General features: G+C 60.2%; 1 protein-coding gene across 1 annotated transcript; it reads left to right on the forward strand.

Moving 5' to 3' along the window:
- Positions 1-12,944: 12,944 nt before the first annotated feature.
- On the forward strand, positions 12,945-15,186 carry LOC132344610 (testis-specific Y-encoded protein 1-like). The gene is made up of 6 exons (XM_059884276.1): positions 12,945-13,068; positions 13,164-13,579; positions 14,379-14,456; positions 14,640-14,751; positions 14,847-14,992; positions 15,109-15,186. Exons 1-6 carry the CDS (start codon positions 12,945-12,947, stop codon positions 15,184-15,186), a joined length of 954 nt encoding a protein of 317 aa, XP_059740259.1.
- The last annotated feature ends 4,465 nt before the right edge of the window (positions 15,187-19,651 follow it).

Consider the following 19,651-nt stretch of genomic DNA (forward strand, 5'->3'; position numbering starts at 1 on the left):
CTGACCTTGCTCGTGTTGCCTGCAGATCATCAGCGAAGACGTGTGGGACGATCCCCTGAAGTACTACCTCAGGGAGGAAGGTTCGTCCATGAGAGACAACTGACAGAAACACATGTGGTGATGGGGTCTGGAGGTAGGCCCCGTAGGGACAGCCGAATAGTAGCTGGGGCACAGTACTTTCTTTCGCAAGTGGGGATGCTCAAGCTCATGCAAACTGGCTGCAGAGCCAGAGCCTGAGTCAAGCATGCAGCAGGTGACTTGCTGAGACTGGGGGCTGGGGGGGACTCGGTGTGTCCGAGAGCGCAGTAAGTCCCCCTCCAGTCAGCTGTGGTGGCAGCGCGAGAGTCCTAGGTGATACGACTAGAGGCAGGGTGAATTAAGTGCCTGTGTCAGAATCATCTGTCCTTGGGTCCTGCCATTCCCCCGGCGTCCTTCCTCTCACTGAGTTTGAGAATGCCTGGGCCCTTCACTTCCGCCCCTTAACCTAGGATGGCCTGTCACTGAAAGGGCGTCCTGTCCAGGGTCCCAGTGCACCTGTGCGCTGACTTTGGGATCTTGTGTGAATTTCCACATCCAATACTCTGATCTCACCAGCACCACACCTGCTGAGCTTGAAGTTGCTTCAGGGAAAATCCGGACGTCTCTGGGAGGAGGTGGACAGGGAGCCCCAAGGGCAGGACATGGTGCCTAGTGACACCATCTCCGTCATTGCTGGACACGGGTCTTCGGCTCCTGAAACCCCTGTGTTCCCTGTTTGCGTCCGTGTCCACGTGCCAAGCATGTGTGTGTGTACACGCGTGTGCTTGTGTCACCTGTCTTTATGCGGGGGTGTGTGTGTGTGTCCGGCCCAGGGCGGACGCAGAGATGAAGGCGACGGGAGAGGAGGTGACGAGCGACCAGAAGAGGAGGAACGAGGCGTCCCCAGGCTGACGGAGGCTGGTCACCGACTCTCCGCATGACCGTATCCGGGATGGGAATGAGGAAAAGATGGCCAGTGATACCTCGGACCAGCGGACCGTGGCTCGAGAAATCCGCAATTAGACCAAATCCAAAACACGCTCGCCACTTCTAACTTGTGGTTGTGTGTGCTTGGACCAGGGAGAGGGAAGTGCATGGTCTGAGGATTCCGCGAGGGCAAATCAGGTGGGGCGGGGCTTTGAAACCGCTGCCTGAGGAGCCCTCAGTCCATGGGGACGTGGGCCGGCCTCTGGAAATGGTGGGCGAGGGTACGGCTGGACCCGGGGTGGAGAGGAGGCCAAGTTCCTGTAGAGAAGAGCAGAGACCCGAAGGAGAAAGAGGCACAGATTGCCTGCTGCACTGGGGACTTGTTCCACACACGGAAGAAGGAGACCCGGGAGGGCCCTGGGCCAGTGCTGCCCAGGATCGGCCCATCGGCCCGCACGCTGTCTCCACGAGGGTGGCACACACTGGCATGATGCGAAACACAACGCAAGATGTGCTAAGCTAGGCTGTCCGTGCAAAACCCCAGGCACGCGAGGAGAGACAGGGTGTGAGCGTGGCAGACGTCCAGGCATTTCCAGCCTCCTCGGCAGGGCAGAAAGGCGAGGGAGGCGCAGGTGTGGGTGTACGTGTGCGTCCCTCTGCCGGAGTGTGCCTGTGAGGGAGGGAAGAGGGAGGAAGCAAGGACGGTGGGCTACTTGCATGTGCCAAGGGACCTCGGGAGAATGGCAGACAGGGAAGCCCCTGGGGGCGGTTGAGAGCCTGCTGGTGGATTTCAGGGCCCAGGGGCTAGGCATTAGCGGCCCTGCCAAAGACACCCCATGGGTCGTGCTCCAAGTCCTGACGTGAATTCCTTCCTTCCTCTGGGGTCTTGCCCCCGGCTGTGGGGGTGGGGGGGGGGCCAGAGGGGCTCAGGGGTGCGTCTGCCCCAGACGGAGGTTTCTGGCAGCGTCGCTGGAGCAGAATCTCTGATTCTGTCGTAGGGCATCTGCACCAGATGACACTCAGAGGCACCCTGCCTTCCAGGTGACCGTCTTGGATGTCCCCGGGCCCAAGCGGGGACTGGCTTCCTTGGCATGTGGGCTGTGTAGGCAAGCAGGGATGCCTGACTGTCGGGAATTCTAGCTGGGCCTAATGAGAGCAACTGAAAGAGAGTCTTGGCATTTAGCAAAGCAGTGAGGCCCGGGTGGTACAAGGCCTCTTGGTGCCTTTGAGGTAGCAAAGCTGCTTTCTGCCCAGGGAGGCATGAGCTGTGGGCCCAGACAGGGCCGGGTGCCCAGGGCAGCATCGGTTCAGGGACTGAGTGCGTCTGGGTAGTGTTAAAGAGAAGGGACGGCGTGTAGGGTTGCCGCCTTACCTTTACGGCCTCAGGTTCCGTGCCTTGTATCGGAAGAGTGCCTGTATCCACGTGCTCCTTCTTCACAAGATTGGATCAGACCCAGGCCTGTCACAGTCTCTTGGGGCCCTTGCAGGCCCGGGCGTCTCTTTGGCCTTTTCCTGCTACAGGGAGACAGGGAGACAGGTGCACTCAGCAAGCTACACAGGTGGGAAGCACAGGGGCCTCAGTCGGAGTGTTGTGGGCCCTGACGGCTGGTGGGCTAGCAACAGGGCCACGCCATTGACAAGGAACGACCTAGATAGATGCACACGGAGAAAGCGGTTCTCCAAGTCAGCGGAGGCCAGCGCTCCTTGTTTTCTGGTTCCCTGAGGGAAGGCACAGACAATGGATCCGGCCAACGTGACTGGTACTGTGAAGCTGTCCAAGGTGATGGGAGAAGGCAGAACACAGGCGCCTGTCACTCAGCTGGCCACAGCGAGCAAATCCTGGGTCCTGCCCTTGCCCAAACCCCCGACAAATACTCCTGAGCGCACATCTCGGTTCCTGCACCGAACCAGGCCAGGTCCTGCACTTCTTCAAGCCCCCGACCGACACTCCTGGGCCAGCATCGGACTCTCAGGCATGTTCCTGGCCTTAGTCAAGCCCCCGGAACACATTCCTGAGCCCACAACGCGCTCTGTACCCCTGAACTACGGTGTGTCCTCCCCTTGTTCAAGCCCCCAGGAAACACTACTGAGCCCGCATCTCACTCGCTGCATTGAACCTGGCTGGCTCCTTGTCTTGTTCAAGCCCCCGACAGATACTCCGGAACCCACATCTCGGTCCCTGCACTGATCCCGGCTGGGTGCTGCCCTTGTTCCCGACCCCGACAAATACTCCTGAGCCCACATCTCGGGCCCTGCACTGAATCGGGTGGGCCCTGCCCATCTTCCAGCCCCGAGAAACTCTCCTGAGCCCACATCCCGGTCCCTGCACTGAAGCAGGCTGGGTGCTTCCCATGTTCAAGCCCCGACAAGCACTCCTGAGCCCACATCTCGGGCCCTGCACCGACCCAGTCTGGGTCCTGCCCTTGTTCAAGCCGCTGAACAAATACCCCTGAGCCGGCTTCTCTGTCCCTGCCGTGAACCAGGCCAGGAGCTGCACGTGTTGAAGCCACTGACCAACACTTCTGGGCCTGCCTCTGATTCTCAGGCTGGTTCCTGGCCTGAGGTAAGCCCCCAGCAAACAGTATTGAGCCCACAGCTGGCTCCCTGCTCCTGAACTCAACTAAGGTGTGTCCTCCCCTTGTTCAACCACACTCCCCCCCCCACCCCCCAGGAAACACCACTGTGCCCGCATCTCACTCGCTGCATTGAACCAGGCTGGGTCCTGCGCTTGTTCAAACCCCCGACAAATCCTCCTGAGCCCACCCCTCGGTCCCTGCACTGAACCAGGCTGGATCCTCCCTTTGTTCAAGCCCCTGACAAACACACCTGACACCACCTCTCGGTCCCGTCATCGAGCCAGGCTGGGTCCTGCCCATGATCAAGCAGCCGATAAACACTCCTTGGAGCACATCTCGGTCCCTGCACTGATCCAGGCTGGATCCTGCCCTTGTTCATCCCGACAGACACTCCCGAGGCCACAGCACAGTCCCTGCCATGACCCAGGCTGGGTCCTGCCTTTGTTCAAGCCCCCGACAAACACTCTTGAGCCCACATCTCGGTCCATGCAACTGAATCGGGTCGGCCCTGCCCATGCCCAAGCTCTTTGTAGAACGCATATATCGTGTGTCAGGACTATAGGATGGCTGGTTTAGCTTGATCCTCTTGCTGCTCCAGGCCCCACAGGCTTGGGCCACAGGGCAGGCTGGGATGTGTTCTCACATGGAGAACAGAACCACTTTGAAAGGGCCTCCATAGGGTCGATGGCAGCCGTGCATGTCTCCGACACCGGTGAGTCGTGGGACTTAACGGGGAGCTGTCCTTAGCGTCTCCCTGGCCGGCATTCGCACAAGGTTCAGGGGGGGTCCCTCATGCCAGCAGAGCGGGCCTCGTTTCTCCCTCTGCGCACAGTGTGGCCACGGCACCTCAGGCTTGTGCAGCTTTCACGTCGGCCCAGCGAGGGAGGGAGGGTCGCCCGTCCCCTTCTGCGCTTCAGCAGTGACCGCCCACTGTTGGCTTTCAAGGTCGAGAAAGCACTCTCCGAACGTGTGGACTAAAACCCTCTGAACTCCCACCGGTGAAACTCACTCAGGACGAGAAGGGCTTGCCTTCACGCCAAGGATAAGCGTCTCTTCTGAGCGCTGGTGTCCACAGAGTTGCAGACGGCAACAGCACTACTTAGAGAGACGGAGACACACAGACACCAGCGCCTGCTACACACGCGGAAGGATTGCCCAACACAGTGCTATGCCAGAAGCAAAGATACAGAGACACAGAGCGAGCGCTGTACACTAAGGCGCTGGTGTTCCCGAACAGTGGAGATCCACTGTAGCACTGTAGGTGGGGTTCTTCCCTACTCCCCTAGCATCCGGACAGCAGCAGGCTCTCTGTCCCTTGAAGAAAAGTATCCAGCCCCTTGGCACCCCTGCGTATCCCTTGGATACTCAGGGAGAGCTCTCAGTTATTGCCAGTCCCAGGGGACACAGGAGTGTGCGGTTCGGATGGCGGAGCAGGAACCCGTGCTTGGGATTTCCAGAGCCAGGTCAATGACAGCGCCTGGGGCTAGCCCGGCCACATGCAAAACCCTGTCCCTCCCTGGAGCAGAATCTGGCCACGTGGGGGCGCTGGAGCAGCACAGGAACCCCGGAAGATGCCCTCCGGTCTGGGGGCGTGTCCATAAGAGTGCCGCCCACTACCCTGTCGGCCATTGGTCTAGATTTGGGCCAGCAGTCTGTGCATGGCTCACAGCCTAGGCCCCCGCCTGTTCGCCGGATCTCCTAGGGCCCGTTCACCCCGTCCTGCGTTTCTGGCACCCCTTTCTTCGGCCTCACGCCAACACCCCCACACACCAGCCCCCGCCTTCTGACAATCCCCCTCACTCCCCGCCCCCAAAAGAGCTAGTCGGTCCCACAGGTTTACTGCAGCCTGGGCCGCCATTACGCCCCACTTGTTGTGCTCTTATGTCGCGTCCCTTCGCCTCTGCCCCAGCTCGGGGTCACCGCCAAGGCCAAGAGGAACGTGAGAGGCGGTCAGAGGAAGGCGGGAGCGTCCCGGGACCCCGCACCTTCCAAGTTGTGAGCCCAGGTACTCAGGGGGCAGGGCCCCGCCCCCACCCCCCCTCCCCCACCCCGCAGCCTGCCGTCGTGATGCAGTGCGCAGCTGGGACCTTGTCACCAGCAGTTGTCACGCCAGGCCAAGAGGCCACCCTCTTCAGGGTGGAGGCGGTGGAGGAGGGCGAGGCCCTGGTGGACGGAGACGTGGCGGGGATCGGGCGGGAGTTCCAGCTGCTTGCGGAAGACATCGTGGAGGAGGTGGAGGTTGTGGCGGATGAGGAGCAGGAACAGCGGCCCTCCCAGGAGCTAGAGGAGAAGACGGTGGAGGAGCAGGGCCAGGAAAGGCCCGGAGGCCCTTGTGAGCGCCAGGAGCTGGATGCCCTGCAGGCACTGGCCGCCCTGCAGGTAGAACTGAGCTCTGAGCGTGAGCAAAACCGCAGGGCTTACGTTCAGTTCATGCGCAAGAACCATCAGAGGAGGAAGCGTCACTTGGCTCGGAGGAGCGCCATCATCCAGGGCATCCCTGGCTTCTGGGCCAAAGCTGTATCCTTTGCGCTGCTCCTTGGGGTCCGCTGCTCAGGCGGACGAGGAAGGGGAGAAGGGGCAGGAGCAGGCGGAGGGGGTGGAGGCGAGGGCACAGGAAGGGCGCCGGAGGCCACTGAAGGAAATGCGGTCCTGGGCAATTGGCAGGCTCCAAAGGCACAGCCGAGTAGGGCCTGGGCAGGGCCACAGGTGGACGTGTCGCAGCCATGCCTTTGAGTGTCTCCTTCAGGCCTGCATCTGAGGAGGCGCAGCCCCCGAGGCCTCTAAGTCAACATTGACCAGAGACGGTACACAAGAGCAGCGTTCGCAGACAGTTATTGGTGTAAATGTGGGTGATCCCGGCACATTGCTGGGGCATGTGAGTCATTCACACACACACGCACACACGCACACGCACACGCACACACACACACACGTACACATAAACACACACACACATACCCAAGAAGCCCTTTACTTTCAGACACGGTTTGTCACAAGGACTGCAAGTCTGACCGTATAAGCAGTGACAGGCCACTACCCAGCATACACAGGTCTGGAGGAGCAGAGTAGCGGTCAGAAACAGCCCCTGCTTGGGGAATGCAGATGCACACCATCCCAAGGGGCCCAGAGCCATGAGCGTGTCTGATGGTATGGCAGGTCCTGAGGATATCAGCAGTGGCCGGGCAAGAGGCAGTGCCCGCCAAGCTCCTTGCAGATGCGTGTTCCAGTATCCTTGTTCCACCCCAGACTAGGGCTGATGCTCCTGGCTCTTCTTGGCCGGCATGTGGCCTGAATGGCTCCTTGACCTAAAGCAGATTATGAGCCACCCTCAAGTCTCCGTCCTGATCAGCGACCAAGATCAAGACTTTCTCGGCTACATGATGGACTTGAAGGTCAGTGAGGGAGACTGAGGAAGGGTGGGTATGGGACCTGGCGGGGAGTGGGAGGAACGTGTTAGCCATGTTCCTGTGCTGTGAGACTTTGGAGAGGCATCGGGGAAGCTGATCATGCCTGCCTTGGAGGCAAGCTGAGGCCCCTAGAAGCTTGCACCTTTTCCCTCCTCGCTATCCTGGCAGGTGCAGGTGCGGAGCCATCCGCCGTCCCGCTGCAAGCTGATCTTTTCCTTTCGGGACAACCCCTGCTTCTTGAACTCGGTGATCATTAAGGAGTATTACCTTGACATCACTGGTAAAAGGTGGCTCCCGGGGTGATGAGTGTGGGTGTGCAAGCGTGTGGATGATGCACCTGCGGTGTCCACCCCAGTCTCCCCTGTCTGTCTGCAGGGTACAGGGCACGTCGATCCACTCCAGTCCACTGGTTCTGGGACTTTGAACGGGGAGCCCCCAGCCGCAGGCTGGACACCAGGAGCCTTAACTTTCTCAACTGGCTGTCAGGCCACAACGGCCCAGAATCGAACAGGATTGCTGAGGTGGGGTTGCTTTGGGCTTGCACACAGTTGGTGGTTGATGTTGGAGTTCTTGGCTGCTCATGGGAGGGTTGGGAGCCTGGTCAGCCCCTGGCTGACCTTGCTCGTGTTGCCTGCAGATCATCAGCGAAGACGTGTGGGACGATCCCCTGAAGTACTACCTCAGGGAGGAAGGTTCGTCCGTGAGAGACAACTGACAGAAACACATGTGGTGATGGGGTCTGGAGGTAGGCCCCGTAGGGACAGCCGAATAGTAGCTGGGGCACAGTACTTTCTTTCGCAAGTGGGGATGCTCAGGCTCATGCAAACTGGCTGCAGAGCCAGAGCCTGAGTCAAGCATGCAGCAGGTGACTTGCTGAGACTGGGGGCTGGGGGGGACTCGGTGTGTCCGAGAGCGCAGTAAGTCCCCCTCCAGTCAGCTGTGGTGGCAGCGCGAGAGTCCTAGGTGATACGACTAGAGGCAGGGTGAATTAAGTGCCTGTGTCAGAATCATCTGTCCTTGGGTCCTGCCATTCCCCCGGCGTCCTTCCTCTCACTGAGTTTGAGAATGCCTGGGCCCTTCACTTCCGCCCCTTAACCTAGGATGGCCTGTCACTGAAAGGGCGTCCTGTCCAGGGTCCCAGTGCACCTGTGCGCTGACTTTGGGATCTTGTGTGAATTTCCACATCCAATACTCTGATCTCACCAGCACCACACCTGCTGAGCTTGAAGTTGCTTCAGGGAAAATCCGGACGTCTCTGGGAGGAGGTGGACAGGGAGCCCCAAGGGCAGGACATGGTGCCTAGTGACACCATCTCCGTCATTGCTGGACACGGGTCTTCGGCTCCTGAAACCCCTGTGTTCCCTGTTTGCGTCCGTGTCCACGTGCCAAGCATGTGTGTGTGTACACGCGTGTGCTTGTGTCACCTGTCTTTATGCGGGGGTGTGTGTGTGTGTCCGGCCCAGGGCGGACGCAGAGATGAAGGCGACGGGAGAGGAGGTGACGAGCGACCAGAAGAGGAGGAACGAGGCGTCCCCAGGCTGACGGAGGCTGGTCACCGACTCTCCGCATGACCGTATCCGGGATGGGAATGAGGAAAAGATGGCCAGTGATACCTCGGACCAGCGGACCGTGGCTCGAGAAATCCGCAATTAGACCAAATCCAAAACACGCTCGCCACTTCTAACTTGTGGTTGTGTGTGCTTGGACCAGGGAGAGGGAAGTGCATGGTCTGAGGATTCCGCGAGGGCAAATCAGGTGGGGCGGGGCTTTGAAACCGCTGCCTGAGGAGCCCTCAGTCCATGGGGACGTGGGCCGGCCTCTGGAAATGGTGGGCGAGGGTACGGCTGGACCCGGGGTGGAGAGGAGGCCAAGTTCCTGTAGAGAAGAGCAGAGACCCGAAGGAGAAAGAGGCACAGATTGCCTGCTGCACTGGGGACTTGTTCCACACACGGAAGAAGGAGACCCGGGAGGGCCCTGGGCCAGTGCTGCCCAGGATCGGCCCATCGGCCCGCACGCTGTCTCCACGAGGGTGGCACACACTGGCATGATGCGAAACACAACGCAAGATGTGCTAAGCTAGGCTGTCCGTGCAAAACCCCAGGCACGCGAGGAGAGACAGGGTGTGAGCGTGGCAGACGTCCAGGCATTTCCAGCCTCCTCGGCAGGGCAGAAAGGCGAGGGAGGCGCAGGTGTGGGTGTACGTGTGCGTCCCTCTGCCGGAGTGTGCCTGTGAGGGAGGGAAGAGGGAGGAAGCAAGGACGGTGGGCTACTTGCATGTGCCAAGGGACCTCGGGAGAATGGCAGACAGGGAAGCCCCTGGGGGCGGTTGAGAGCCTGCTGGTGGATTTCAGGGCCCAGGGGCTAGGCATTAGCGGCCCTGCCAAAGACACCCCATGGGTCGTGCTCCAAGTCCTGACGTGAATTCCTTCCTTCCTCTGGGGTCTTGCCCCCGGCTGTGGGGGTGGGGGGGGGGGGCCAGAGGGGCTCAGGGGTGCGTCTGCCCCAGACGGAGGTTTCTGGCAGCGTCGCTGGAGCAGAATCTCTGATTCTGTCGTAGGGCATCTGCACCAGATGACACTCAGAGGCACCCTGCCTTCCAGGTGACCGTCTTGGATGTCCCCGGGCCCAAGCGGGGACTGGCTTCCTTGGCATGTGGGCTGTGTAGGCAAGCAGGGATGCCTGACTGTCGGGAATTCTAGCTGGGCCTAATGAGAGCAACTGAAAGAGAGTCTTGGCATTTAGCAAAGCAGTGAGGCCCGGGTGGTACAAGGCCTCTTGGTGCCTTTGAGGTAGCAAAGCTGCTTTCTGCCCAGGGAGGCATGAGCTGTGGGCCCAGACAGGGCCGGGTGCCCAGGGCAGCATCGGTTCAGGGACTGAGTGCGTCTGGGTAGTGTTAAAGAGAAGGGACGGCGTGTAGGGTTGCCGCCTTACCTTTACGGCCTCAGGTTCCGTGCCTTGTATCGGAAGAGTGCCTGTATCCACGTGCTCCTTCTTCACAAGATTGGATCAGACCCAGGCCTGTCACAGTCTCTTGGGGCCCTTGCAGGCCCGGGCGTCTCTTTGGCCTTTTCCTGCTACAGGGAGACAGGGAGACAGGTGCACTCAGCAAGCTACACAGGTGGGAAGCACAGGGGCCTCAGTCGGAGTGTTGTGGGCCCTGACGGCTGGTGGGCTAGCAACAGGGCCACGCCATTGACAAGGAACGACCTAGATAGATGCACACGGAGAAAGCGGTTCTCCAAGTCAGCGGAGGCCAGCGCTCCTTGTTTTCTGGTTCCCTGAGGGAAGGCACAGACAATGGATCCGGCCAACGTGACTGGTACTGTGAAGCTGTCCAAGGTGATGGGAGAAGGCAGAACACAGGCGCCTGTCACTCAGCTGGCCACAGCGAGCAAATCCTGGGTCCTGCCCTTGCCCAAACCCCCGACAAATACTCCTGAGCGCACATCTCGGTTCCTGCACCGAACCAGGCCAGGTCCTGCACTTCTTCAAGCCCCCGACCGACACTCCTGGGCCAGCATCGGACTCTCAGGCATGTTCCTGGCCTTAGTCAAGCCCCCGGAACACATTCCTGAGCCCACAACGCGCTCTGTACCCCTGAACTACGGTGTGTCCTCCCCTTGTTCAAGCCCCCAGGAAACACTACTGAGCCCGCATCTCACTCGCTGCATTGAACCTGGCTGGCTCCTTGTCTTGTTCAAGCCCCCGACAGATACTCCGGAACCCACATCTCGGTCCCTGCACTGATCCCGGCTGGGTGCTGCCCTTGTTCCCGACCCCGACAAATACTCCTGAGCCCACATCTCGGGCCCTGCACTGAATCGGGTGGGCCCTGCCCATCTTCCAGCCCCGACAAACTCTCCTGAGCCCACATCCCGGTCCCTGCACTGAAGCAGGCTGGGTGCTTCCCATGTTCAAGCCCCGACAAGCACTCCTGAGCCCACATCTCGGGCCCTGCACCGACCCAGTCTGGGTCCTGCCCTTGTTCAAGCCGCTGAACAAATACCCCTGAGCCGGCTTCTCTGTCCCTGCCGTGAACCAGGCCAGGAGCTGCACGTGTTGAAGCCACTGACCAACACTTCTGGGCCTGCCTCTGATTCTCAGGCTGGTTCCTGGCCTGAGGTAAGCCCCCAGCAAACAGTATTGAGCCCACAGCTGGCTCCCTGCTCCTGAACTCAACTAAGGTGTGTCCTCCCCTTGTTCAACCACACTCCCCCCCCCACCCCCCAGGAAACACCACTGTGCCCGCATCTCACTCGCTGCATTGAACCAGGCTGGGTCCTGCGCTTGTTCAAACCCCCGACAAATCCTCCTGAGCCCACCCCTCGGTCCCTGCACTGAACCAGGCTGGATCCTCCCTTTGTTCAAGCCCCTGACAAACACACCTGACACCACCTCTCGGTCCCGTCATCGAGCCAGGCTGGGTCCTGCCCATGATCAAGCAGCCGATAAACACTCCTTGGAGCACATCTCGGTCCCTGCACTGATCCAGGCTGGATCCTGCCCTTGTTCATCCCGACAGACACTCCCGAGGCCACAGCACAGTCCCTGCCATGACCCAGGCTGGGTCCTGCCTTTGTTCAAGCCCCCGACAAACACTCTTGAGCCCACATCTCGGTCCATGCAACTGAATCGGGTCGGCCCTGCCCATGCCCAAGCTCTTTGTAGAACGCATATATCGTGTGTCAGGACTATAGGATGGCTGGTTTAGCTTGATCCTCTTGCTGCTCCAGGCCCCACAGGCTTGGGCCACAGGGCAGGCTGGGATGTGTTCTCACATGGAGAACAGAACCACTTTGAAAGGGCCTCCATAGGGTCGATGGCAGCCGTGCATGTCTCCGACACCGGTGAGTCGTGGGACTTAACGGGGAGCTGTCCTTAGCGTCTCCCTGGCCGGCATTCGCACAAGGTTCAGGGGGGGTCCCTCATGCCAGCAGAGCGGGCCTCGTTTCTCCCTCTGCGCACAGTGTGGCCACGGCACCTCAGGCTTGTGCAGCTTTCACGTCGGCCCAGCGAGGGAGGGAGGGTCGCCCGTCCCCTTCTGCGCTTCAGCAGTGACCGCCCACTGTTGGCTTTCAAGGTCGAGAAAGCACTCTCCGAACGTGTGGACTAAAACCCTCTGAACTCCCACCGGTGAAACTCACTCAGGACGAGAAGGGCTTGCCTTCACGCCAAGGATAAGCGTCTCTTCTGAGCGCTGGTGTCCACAGAGTTGCAGACGGCAACAGCACTACTTAGAGAGACGGAGACACACAGACACCAGCGCCTGCTACACACGCGGAAGGATTGCCCAACACAGTGCTATGCCAGAAGCAAAGATACAGAGACACAGAGCGAGCGCTGTACACTAAGGCGCTGGTGTTCCCGAACAGTGGAGATCCACTGTAGCACTGTAGGTGGGGTTCTTCCCTACTCCCCTAGCATCCGGACAGCAGCAGGCTCTCTGTCCCTTGAAGAAAAGTATCCAGCCCCTTGGCACCCCTGCGTATCCCTTGGATACTCAGGGAGAGCTCTCAGTTATTGCCAGTCCCAGGGGACACAGGAGTGTGCGGTTCGGACGGCGGAGCAGGAACCCGTGCTTGGAATTTCCAGAGCCAGGTCAATGACAGCGCCTGGGGCTAGCCCGGCCACATGCAAAACCCTGTCCCTCCCTGGAGCAGAATCTGGCCACGTGGGGGCGCTGGAGCAGCACAGGAACCCCGGAAGATGCCCTCCGGTCTGGGGGCGTGTCCATAAGAGTGCCGCCCACTACCCTGTCGGCCATTGGTCTAGATTTGGGCCAGCAGTCTGTGCATGGCTCACAGCCTAGGCCCCCGCCTGTTCGCCGGATCTCCTAGGGCCCGTTCACCCCGTCCTGCGTTTCTGGCACCCCTTTCTTCGGCCTCACGCCAACACCCCCACACAGCAGCCCCCGCCTTCTGACAATCCCCCTCACTCCCCGCCCCCAAAAGAGCTAGTCGGTCCCACAGGTTTACTGCAGCCTGGGCCGCCATTACGCCCCACTTGTTGTGCTCTTATGTCGCGTCCCTTCGCCTCTGCCCCAGCTCGGGGTCACCGCCAAGGCCAAGAGGAACGTGAGAGGCGGTCAGAGGAAGGCGGGAGCGTCCCGGGACCCCGCACCTTCCAAGTTGTGAGCCCAGGTACTCAGGGGGCAGGGCCCCGCCCCCACCCCCCTCCCCCACCCCGCAGCCTGCCGTCGTGATGCAGTGCGCAGCTGGGACCTTGTCACCAGCAGTTGTCACGCCAGGCCAAGAGGCCACCCTCTTCAGGGTGGAGGCGGTGGAGGAGGGCGAGGCCCTGGTGGACGGAGACGTGGCGGGGATCGGGCGGGAGTTCCAGCTGCTTGCGGAAGACATCGTGGAGGAGGTGGAGGTTGTGGCGGATGAGGAGCAGGAACAGCGGCCCTCCCAGGAGCTAGAGGAGAAGACGGTGGAGGAGCAGGGCCAGGAAAGGCCCGGAGGCCCTTGTGAGCGCCAGGAGCTGGATGCCCTGCAGGCACTGGCCGCCCTGCAGGTAGAACTGAGCTCTGAGCGTGAGCAAAACCGCAGGGCTTACGTTCAGTTCATGCGCAAGAACCATCAGAGGAGGAAGCGTCACTTGGCTCGGAGGAGCGCCATCATCCAGGGCATCCCTGGCTTCTGGGCCAAAGCTGTATCCTTTGCGCTGCTCCTTGGGGTCCGCTGCTCAGGAGGACGAGGAAGGGGAGAAGGGGCAGGAGCAGGCGGAGGGGGTGGAGGCGAGGGCACAGGAAGGGCGCCGGAGGCCACTGAAGGAAATGCGGTCCTGGGCAATTGGCAGGCTCCAAAGGCACAGCCGAGTAGGGCCTGGGCAGGGCCACAGGTGGACGTGTCGCAGCCATGCCTTTGAGTGTCTCCTTCAGGCCTGCATCTGAGGAGGCGCAGCCCCCGAGGCCTCTAAGTCAACATTGACCAGAGACGGTACACAAGAGCAGCGTTCGCAGACAGTTATTGGTGTAAATGTGGGTGATCCCGGCACATTGCTGGGGCATGTGAGTCATTCACACACACACGCACACACGCACACGCACACGCACACACACACACACGTACACATAAACACACACACACACATACCCAAGAAGCCCTTTACTTTCAGACACGGTTTGTCACAAGGACTGCAAGTCTGACCGTATAAGCAGTGACAGGCCACTACCCAGCATACACAGGTCTGGAGGAGCAGAGTAGCGGTGAGAAACAGCCCCTGCTTGGGGAATGCAGATGCACACCATCCCAAGGGGCCCAGAGCCATGAGCGTGTCTGATGGTATGGCAGGTCCTGAGGATATCAGCAGTGGCCGGGCAAGAGGCAGTGCCCGCCAAGCTCCTTGCAGATGCGTGTTCCAGTATCCTTGTTCCACCCCAGACTAGGGCTGATGCTCCTGGCTCTTCTTGGCCGGCATGTGGCCTGAATGGCTCCTTGACCTAAAGCAGATTATGAGCCACCCTCAAGTCTCCGTCCTGATCAGCGACCAAGATCAAGACTTTCTCGGCTACATGATGGACTTGAAGGTCAGTGAGGGAGACTGAGGAAGGGTGGGTATGGGACCTGGCGGGGAGTGGGAGGAACGTGTTAGCCATGTTCCTGTGCTGTGAGACTTTGGAGAGGCATCGGGGAAGCTGATCATGCCTGCCTTGGAGGCAAGCTGAGGCCCCTAGAAGCTTGCACCTTTTCCCTCCTCGCTATCCTGGCAGGTGCAGGTGCGGAGCCATCCGCCGTCCCGCTGCAAGCTGATCTTTTCCTTTCGGGACAACCCCTGCTTCTTGAACTCGGTGATCATTAAGGAGTATTACCTTGACATCACTGGTAAAAGGTGGCTCCCGGGGTGATGAGTGTGGGTGTGCAAGCGTGTGGATGATGCACCTGCGGTGTCCACCCCAGTCTCCCCTGTCTGTCTGCAGGGTACAGGGCACGTCGATCCACTCCAGTCCACTGGTTCTGGGACTTTGAACGGGGAGCCCCCAGCCGCAGGCTGGACACCAGGAGCCTTAACTTTCTCAACTGGCTGTCAGGCCACAACGGCCCAGAATCGAACAGGATTGCTGAGGTGGGGTTGCTTTGGGCTTGCACACAGTTGGTGGTTGATGTTGGAGTTCTTGGCTGCTCATGGGAGGGTTGGGAGCCTGGTCAGCCCCTGGCTGACCTTGCTCGTGTTGCCTGCAGATCATCAGCGAAGACGTGTGGGACGATCCCCTGAAGTACTACCTCAGGGAGGAAGGTTCGTCCATGAGAGACAACTGACAGAAACACATGTGGTGATGGGGTCTGGAGGTAGGCCCCGTAGGGACAGCCGAATAGTAGCTGGGACACAGTACTTTCTTTTGCAAATGGGGATGCTCAGGCTCATGCAAACTGGCTGCAGAGCCAGAGCCTGGGTCAAGCATGCAGCAGGTGACTTGCTGAGACTGGGGGCTGGGGGGGACTCGGTGTGTCCGAGAGCGCAGTAAGTCCCCCTCCAGTCAGCTGTGGTGGCAGCGCGAGAGTCCTAGGTGATACGACTAGAGGCAGGGTGAATTAAGTGCCTGTGTCAGAATCATCTGTCCTTGGGTCCTGCCATTCCCCCGGCGTCCTTCCTCTCACTGAGTTTGAGAATGCCTGGGCCCTTCACTTCCGCCCCTTAACCTAGGATGGCCTGTCACTGAAAGGGCGTCCTGTCCAGGGTCCCAGTGCACCTGTGCGCTGACTTTGGGATCTTGTGTGAATTTCCACATCCAATACTCTGATCTCACCAGCACCACACCTGCTGAGCTTGAAGTTGCTTCAGGGAAAATCCGGACGTCTCTGGGAGGAGGTGGACAGGGAGCCCCAAGGGCAGGACATGGTGCCTAGTGACACCATCTCCGTCATTGCTGGACACGGGTCTTCGGCTCCTGAAACCCCTGTGTTCCCTGTTTGCGTCCGTGTCCACGTGCCAAGCATGTGTGTGTGTACACGCGTGTGCTTGTGTCACCTGTCTTTATGCGGGGGTGTGTGTGTGTGTCCGGCCCAGGGCGGACGCAGAGATGAAGGCGACGGGAGAGGAGGTGACGAGCGACCAGAAGAGGAGGCACGAGGCGTCCCCAGGCTGACGGAGGTTGGTCACCGACTCTCCGCATGACCGTATCCGGGATGGGAATGAGGAAAAGATGGCCAGTGATACCTCGGACCAGCGGACCGTGGCTCGAGAAATCCGCAATTAGACCAAATCCAAAACACGCTCGCCACTTCTAACTTGTGGTTGTGTGTGCTTGGACCAGGGAGAGGGAAGTGCATGGTCTGAGGATTCCGCGAGGGCAAATCAGGTGGGGCGGGGCTTTGAAACCGCTGCCTGAGGAGCCCTCAGTCCATGGGGACGTGGGCCGGCCTCTGGAAATGGTGGGCGAGGGTACGGCTGGACCCGGGGTGGAGAGGAGGCCAAGTTCCTGTAGAGAAGAGCAGAGACCCGAAGGAGAAAGAGGCACAGATTGCCTGCTGCACTGGGGACTTGTTCCACACACGGAAGAAGGAGACCCGGGAGGGCCCTGGGCCAGTGCTGCCCAGGATCGGCCCATCGGCCCGCACGCTGTCTCCACGAGGGTGGCACACACTGGCATGATGCGAAACACAACGCAAGATGTGCTAAGCTAGGCTGTCCGTGCAAAACCCCAGGCACGCGAGGAGAGACAGGGTGTGAGCGTGGCAGACGTCCAGGCATTTCCAGCCTCCTCGGCAGGGCAGAAAGGCGAGGGAGGCGCAGGTGTGGGTGTACGTGTGCGTCCCTCTGCCGGAGTGTGCCTGTGAGGGAGGGAAGAGGGAGGAAGCAAGGACGGTGGGCTACTTGCATGTGCCAAGGGACCTCGGGAGAATGGCAGACAGGGAAGCCCCTGGGGGCGGTTGAGAGCCTGCTGGTGGATTTCAGGGCCCAGGGGCTAGGCATTAGCGGCCCTGCCAAAGACACCCCATGGGTCGTGCTCCAAGTCCTGACGTGAATTCCTTCCTTCCTCTGGGGTCTTGCCCCCGGCTGTGGGGGTGGGGGGGGGGCCAGAGGGGCTCAGGGGTGCGTCTGCCCCAGACGGAGGTTTCTGGCAGCGTCGCTGGAGCAGAATCTCTGATTCTGTCGTAGGGCATCTGCACCAGATGACACTCAGAGGCACCCTGCCTTCCAGGTGACCGTCTTGGATGTCCCCGGGCCCAAGCGGGGACTGGCTTCCTTGGCATGTGGGCTGTGTAGGCAAGCAGGGATGCCTGACTGTCGGGAATTCTAGCTGGGCCTAATGAGAGCAACTGAAAGAGAGTCTTGGCATTTAGCAAAGCAGTGAGGCCCGGGTGGTACAAGGCCTCTTGGTGCCTTTGAGGTAGCAAAGCTGCTTTCTGCCCAGGGAGGCATGAGCTGTGGGCCCAGACAGGGCCGGGTGCCCAGGGCAGCATCGGTTCAGGGACTGAGTGCGTCTGGGTAGTGTTAAAGAGAAGGGACGGCGTGTAGGGTTGCCGCCTTACCTTTACGGCCTCAGGTTCCGTGCCTTGTATCGGAAGAGTGCCTGTATCCACGTGCTCCTTCTTCACAAGATTGGATCAGACCCAGGCCTGTCACAGTCTCTTGGGGCCCTTGCAGGCCCGGGCGTCTCTTTGGCCTTTTCCTGCTACAGGGAGACAGGGAGACAGGTGCACTCAGCAAGCTACACAGGTGGGAAGCACAGGGGCCTCAGTCGGAGTGTTGTGGGCCCTGACGGCTGGTGGGCTAGCAACAGGGCCACGCCATTGACAAGGAACGACCTAGATAGATGCACACGGAGAAAGCGGTTCTCCAAGTCAGCGGAGGCCAGCGCTCCTTGTTTTCTGGTTCCCTGAGGGAAGGCACAGACAATGGATCCGGCCAACGTGACTGGTACTGTGAAGCTGTCCAAGGTGATGGGAGAAGGCAGAACACAGGCGCCTGTCACTCAGCTGGCCACAGCGAGCAAATCCTGGGTCCTGCCCTTGCCCAAACCCCCGACAAATACTCCTGAGCGCACATCTCGGTTCCTGCACCGAACCAGGCCAGGTCCTGCACTTCTTCAAGCCCCCGACCGACACTCCTGGGCCAGCATCGGACTCTCAGGCTTGTTCCTGGCCTTAGTCAAGCCCCCGGAACACATTCCTGAGCCCACAACGCGCTCTGTACCCCTGAACTACGGTGTGTCCTCCCCTTGTTCAAGCCCCCAGGAAACACTACTGAGCCCGCATCTCACTCGCTGCATTGAACCTGGCTGGCTCCTTGTCTTGTTCAAGCCCCCGACAGATACTCCGGAACCCACATCTCGGTCCCTGCACTGATCCCGGCTGGGTGCTGCCCTTGTTCCCGACCCCGACAAATACTCCTGAGCCCACATCTCGGGCCCTGCACTGAATCGGGTGGGCCCTGCCCATCTTCCAGCCCCGACAAACTCTCCTGAGCCCACATCCCGGTCCCTGCACTGAAGCAGGCTGGGTGCTTCCCATGTTCAAGCCCCGACAAGCACTCCTGAGCCCACATCTCGGGCCCTGCACCGACCCAGTCTGGGTCCTGCCCTTGTTCAAGCCGCTGAACAAATACCCCTGAGCCGGCTTCTCTGTCCCTGCCGTGAACCAGGCCAGGAGCTGCACGTGTGGAAGCCACTGACCAACACTTCTGGGCCTGCCTCTGATTCTCAGGCTGGTTCCTGGCCTGAGGTAAGCCCCCAGCAAACAGTATTGAGCCCACAGCTGGCTCCCTGCTCCTGAACTCAACTAAGGTGTGTCCTCCCCTTGTTCAACCACCCTCCCCCCCCCACCCCCCAGGAAACACCACTGTGCCCGCATCTCACTCGCTGCATTGAACCAGGCTGGGTCCTGCGCTTGTTCAAACCCCCGACAAATCCTCCTGAGCCCACCCCTCGGTCCCTGCACTGAACCAGGCTGGATCCTCCCTTTGTTCAAGCCCCTGACAAACACACCTGACACCACCTCTCGGTCCCGTCATCGAGCCAGGCTGGGTCCTGCCCATGATCAAGCAGCCGATAAACACTCCTTGGAGCACATCTCGGTCCCTGCACTGATCCAGGCTGGATCCTGCCCTTGTTCATCCCGACAGACACTCCCGAGGCCACAGCACAGTCCCTGCCATGACCCAGGCTGGGTCCTGCCTTTGTTCAAGCCCCCGACAAACACTCTTGAGCCCACATCTCGGTCCATGCAACTGAATCGGGTCGGCCCTGCCCATGCCCAAGCTCTTTGTAGAACGCATATATCGTGTGTCAGGACTATAGGATGGCTGGTTTAGCTTGATCCTCTTGCTGCTCCAGGCCCCACAGGCTTGGGCCACAGGGCAGGCTGGGATGTGTTCTCACATGGAGAACAGAACCACTTTGAAAGGGCCTCCATAGGGTCGATGGCAGCCGTGCATGTCTCCGACACCGGTGAGTCGTGGGACTTAACGGGGAGCTGTCCTTAGCGTCTCCCTGGCCGGCATTCGCACAAGGTTCAGGGGGGGTCCCTCATGCCAGCAGAGCGGGCCTCGTTTCTCCCTCTGCACACAGTGTGGCCACGGCACCTCAGGCTTGTGCAGCTTTCACGTCGGCCCAGCGAGGGAGGGAGGGTCGCCCGTCCCCTTCTGCGCTTCAGCAGTGACCGCCCACTGTTGGCTTTCAAGGTCGAGAAAGCACTCTCCGAACGTGTGGACTAAAACCCTCTGAACTCCCACCGGTGAAACTCACTCAGGACGAGAAGGGCTTGCCTTCACGCCAAGGATAAG

The sequence above is a fragment of the Bos taurus genome, chromosome Y, assembly GCF_002263795.3.
Source record: "Bos taurus isolate L1 Dominette 01449 registration number 42190680 breed Hereford chromosome Y, ARS-UCD2.0, whole genome shotgun sequence".
Lineage (NCBI taxonomy): Eukaryota > Metazoa > Chordata > Mammalia > Artiodactyla > Bovidae > Bos > Bos taurus.

Excerpts from the sequence above, each read along its gene's own strand:
- LOC132344610 (XM_059884276.1), top strand. The coding sequence starts at position 12,945 with ATGTCGCGTCCCTTCGCCTCTGCCCCAGCTCGGGGTCACCGCCAAGGC. Across the intron at positions 14,752-14,846 it reads GTATTACCTTGACATCACTG|GGTACAGGGCACGTCGATCC; the intron begins GTAAAAGGTGGC and ends GTCTGTCTGCAG. Across the intron at positions 14,993-15,108 it reads AATCGAACAGGATTGCTGAG|ATCATCAGCGAAGACGTGTG; the intron begins GTGGGGTTGCTT and ends TGTTGCCTGCAG.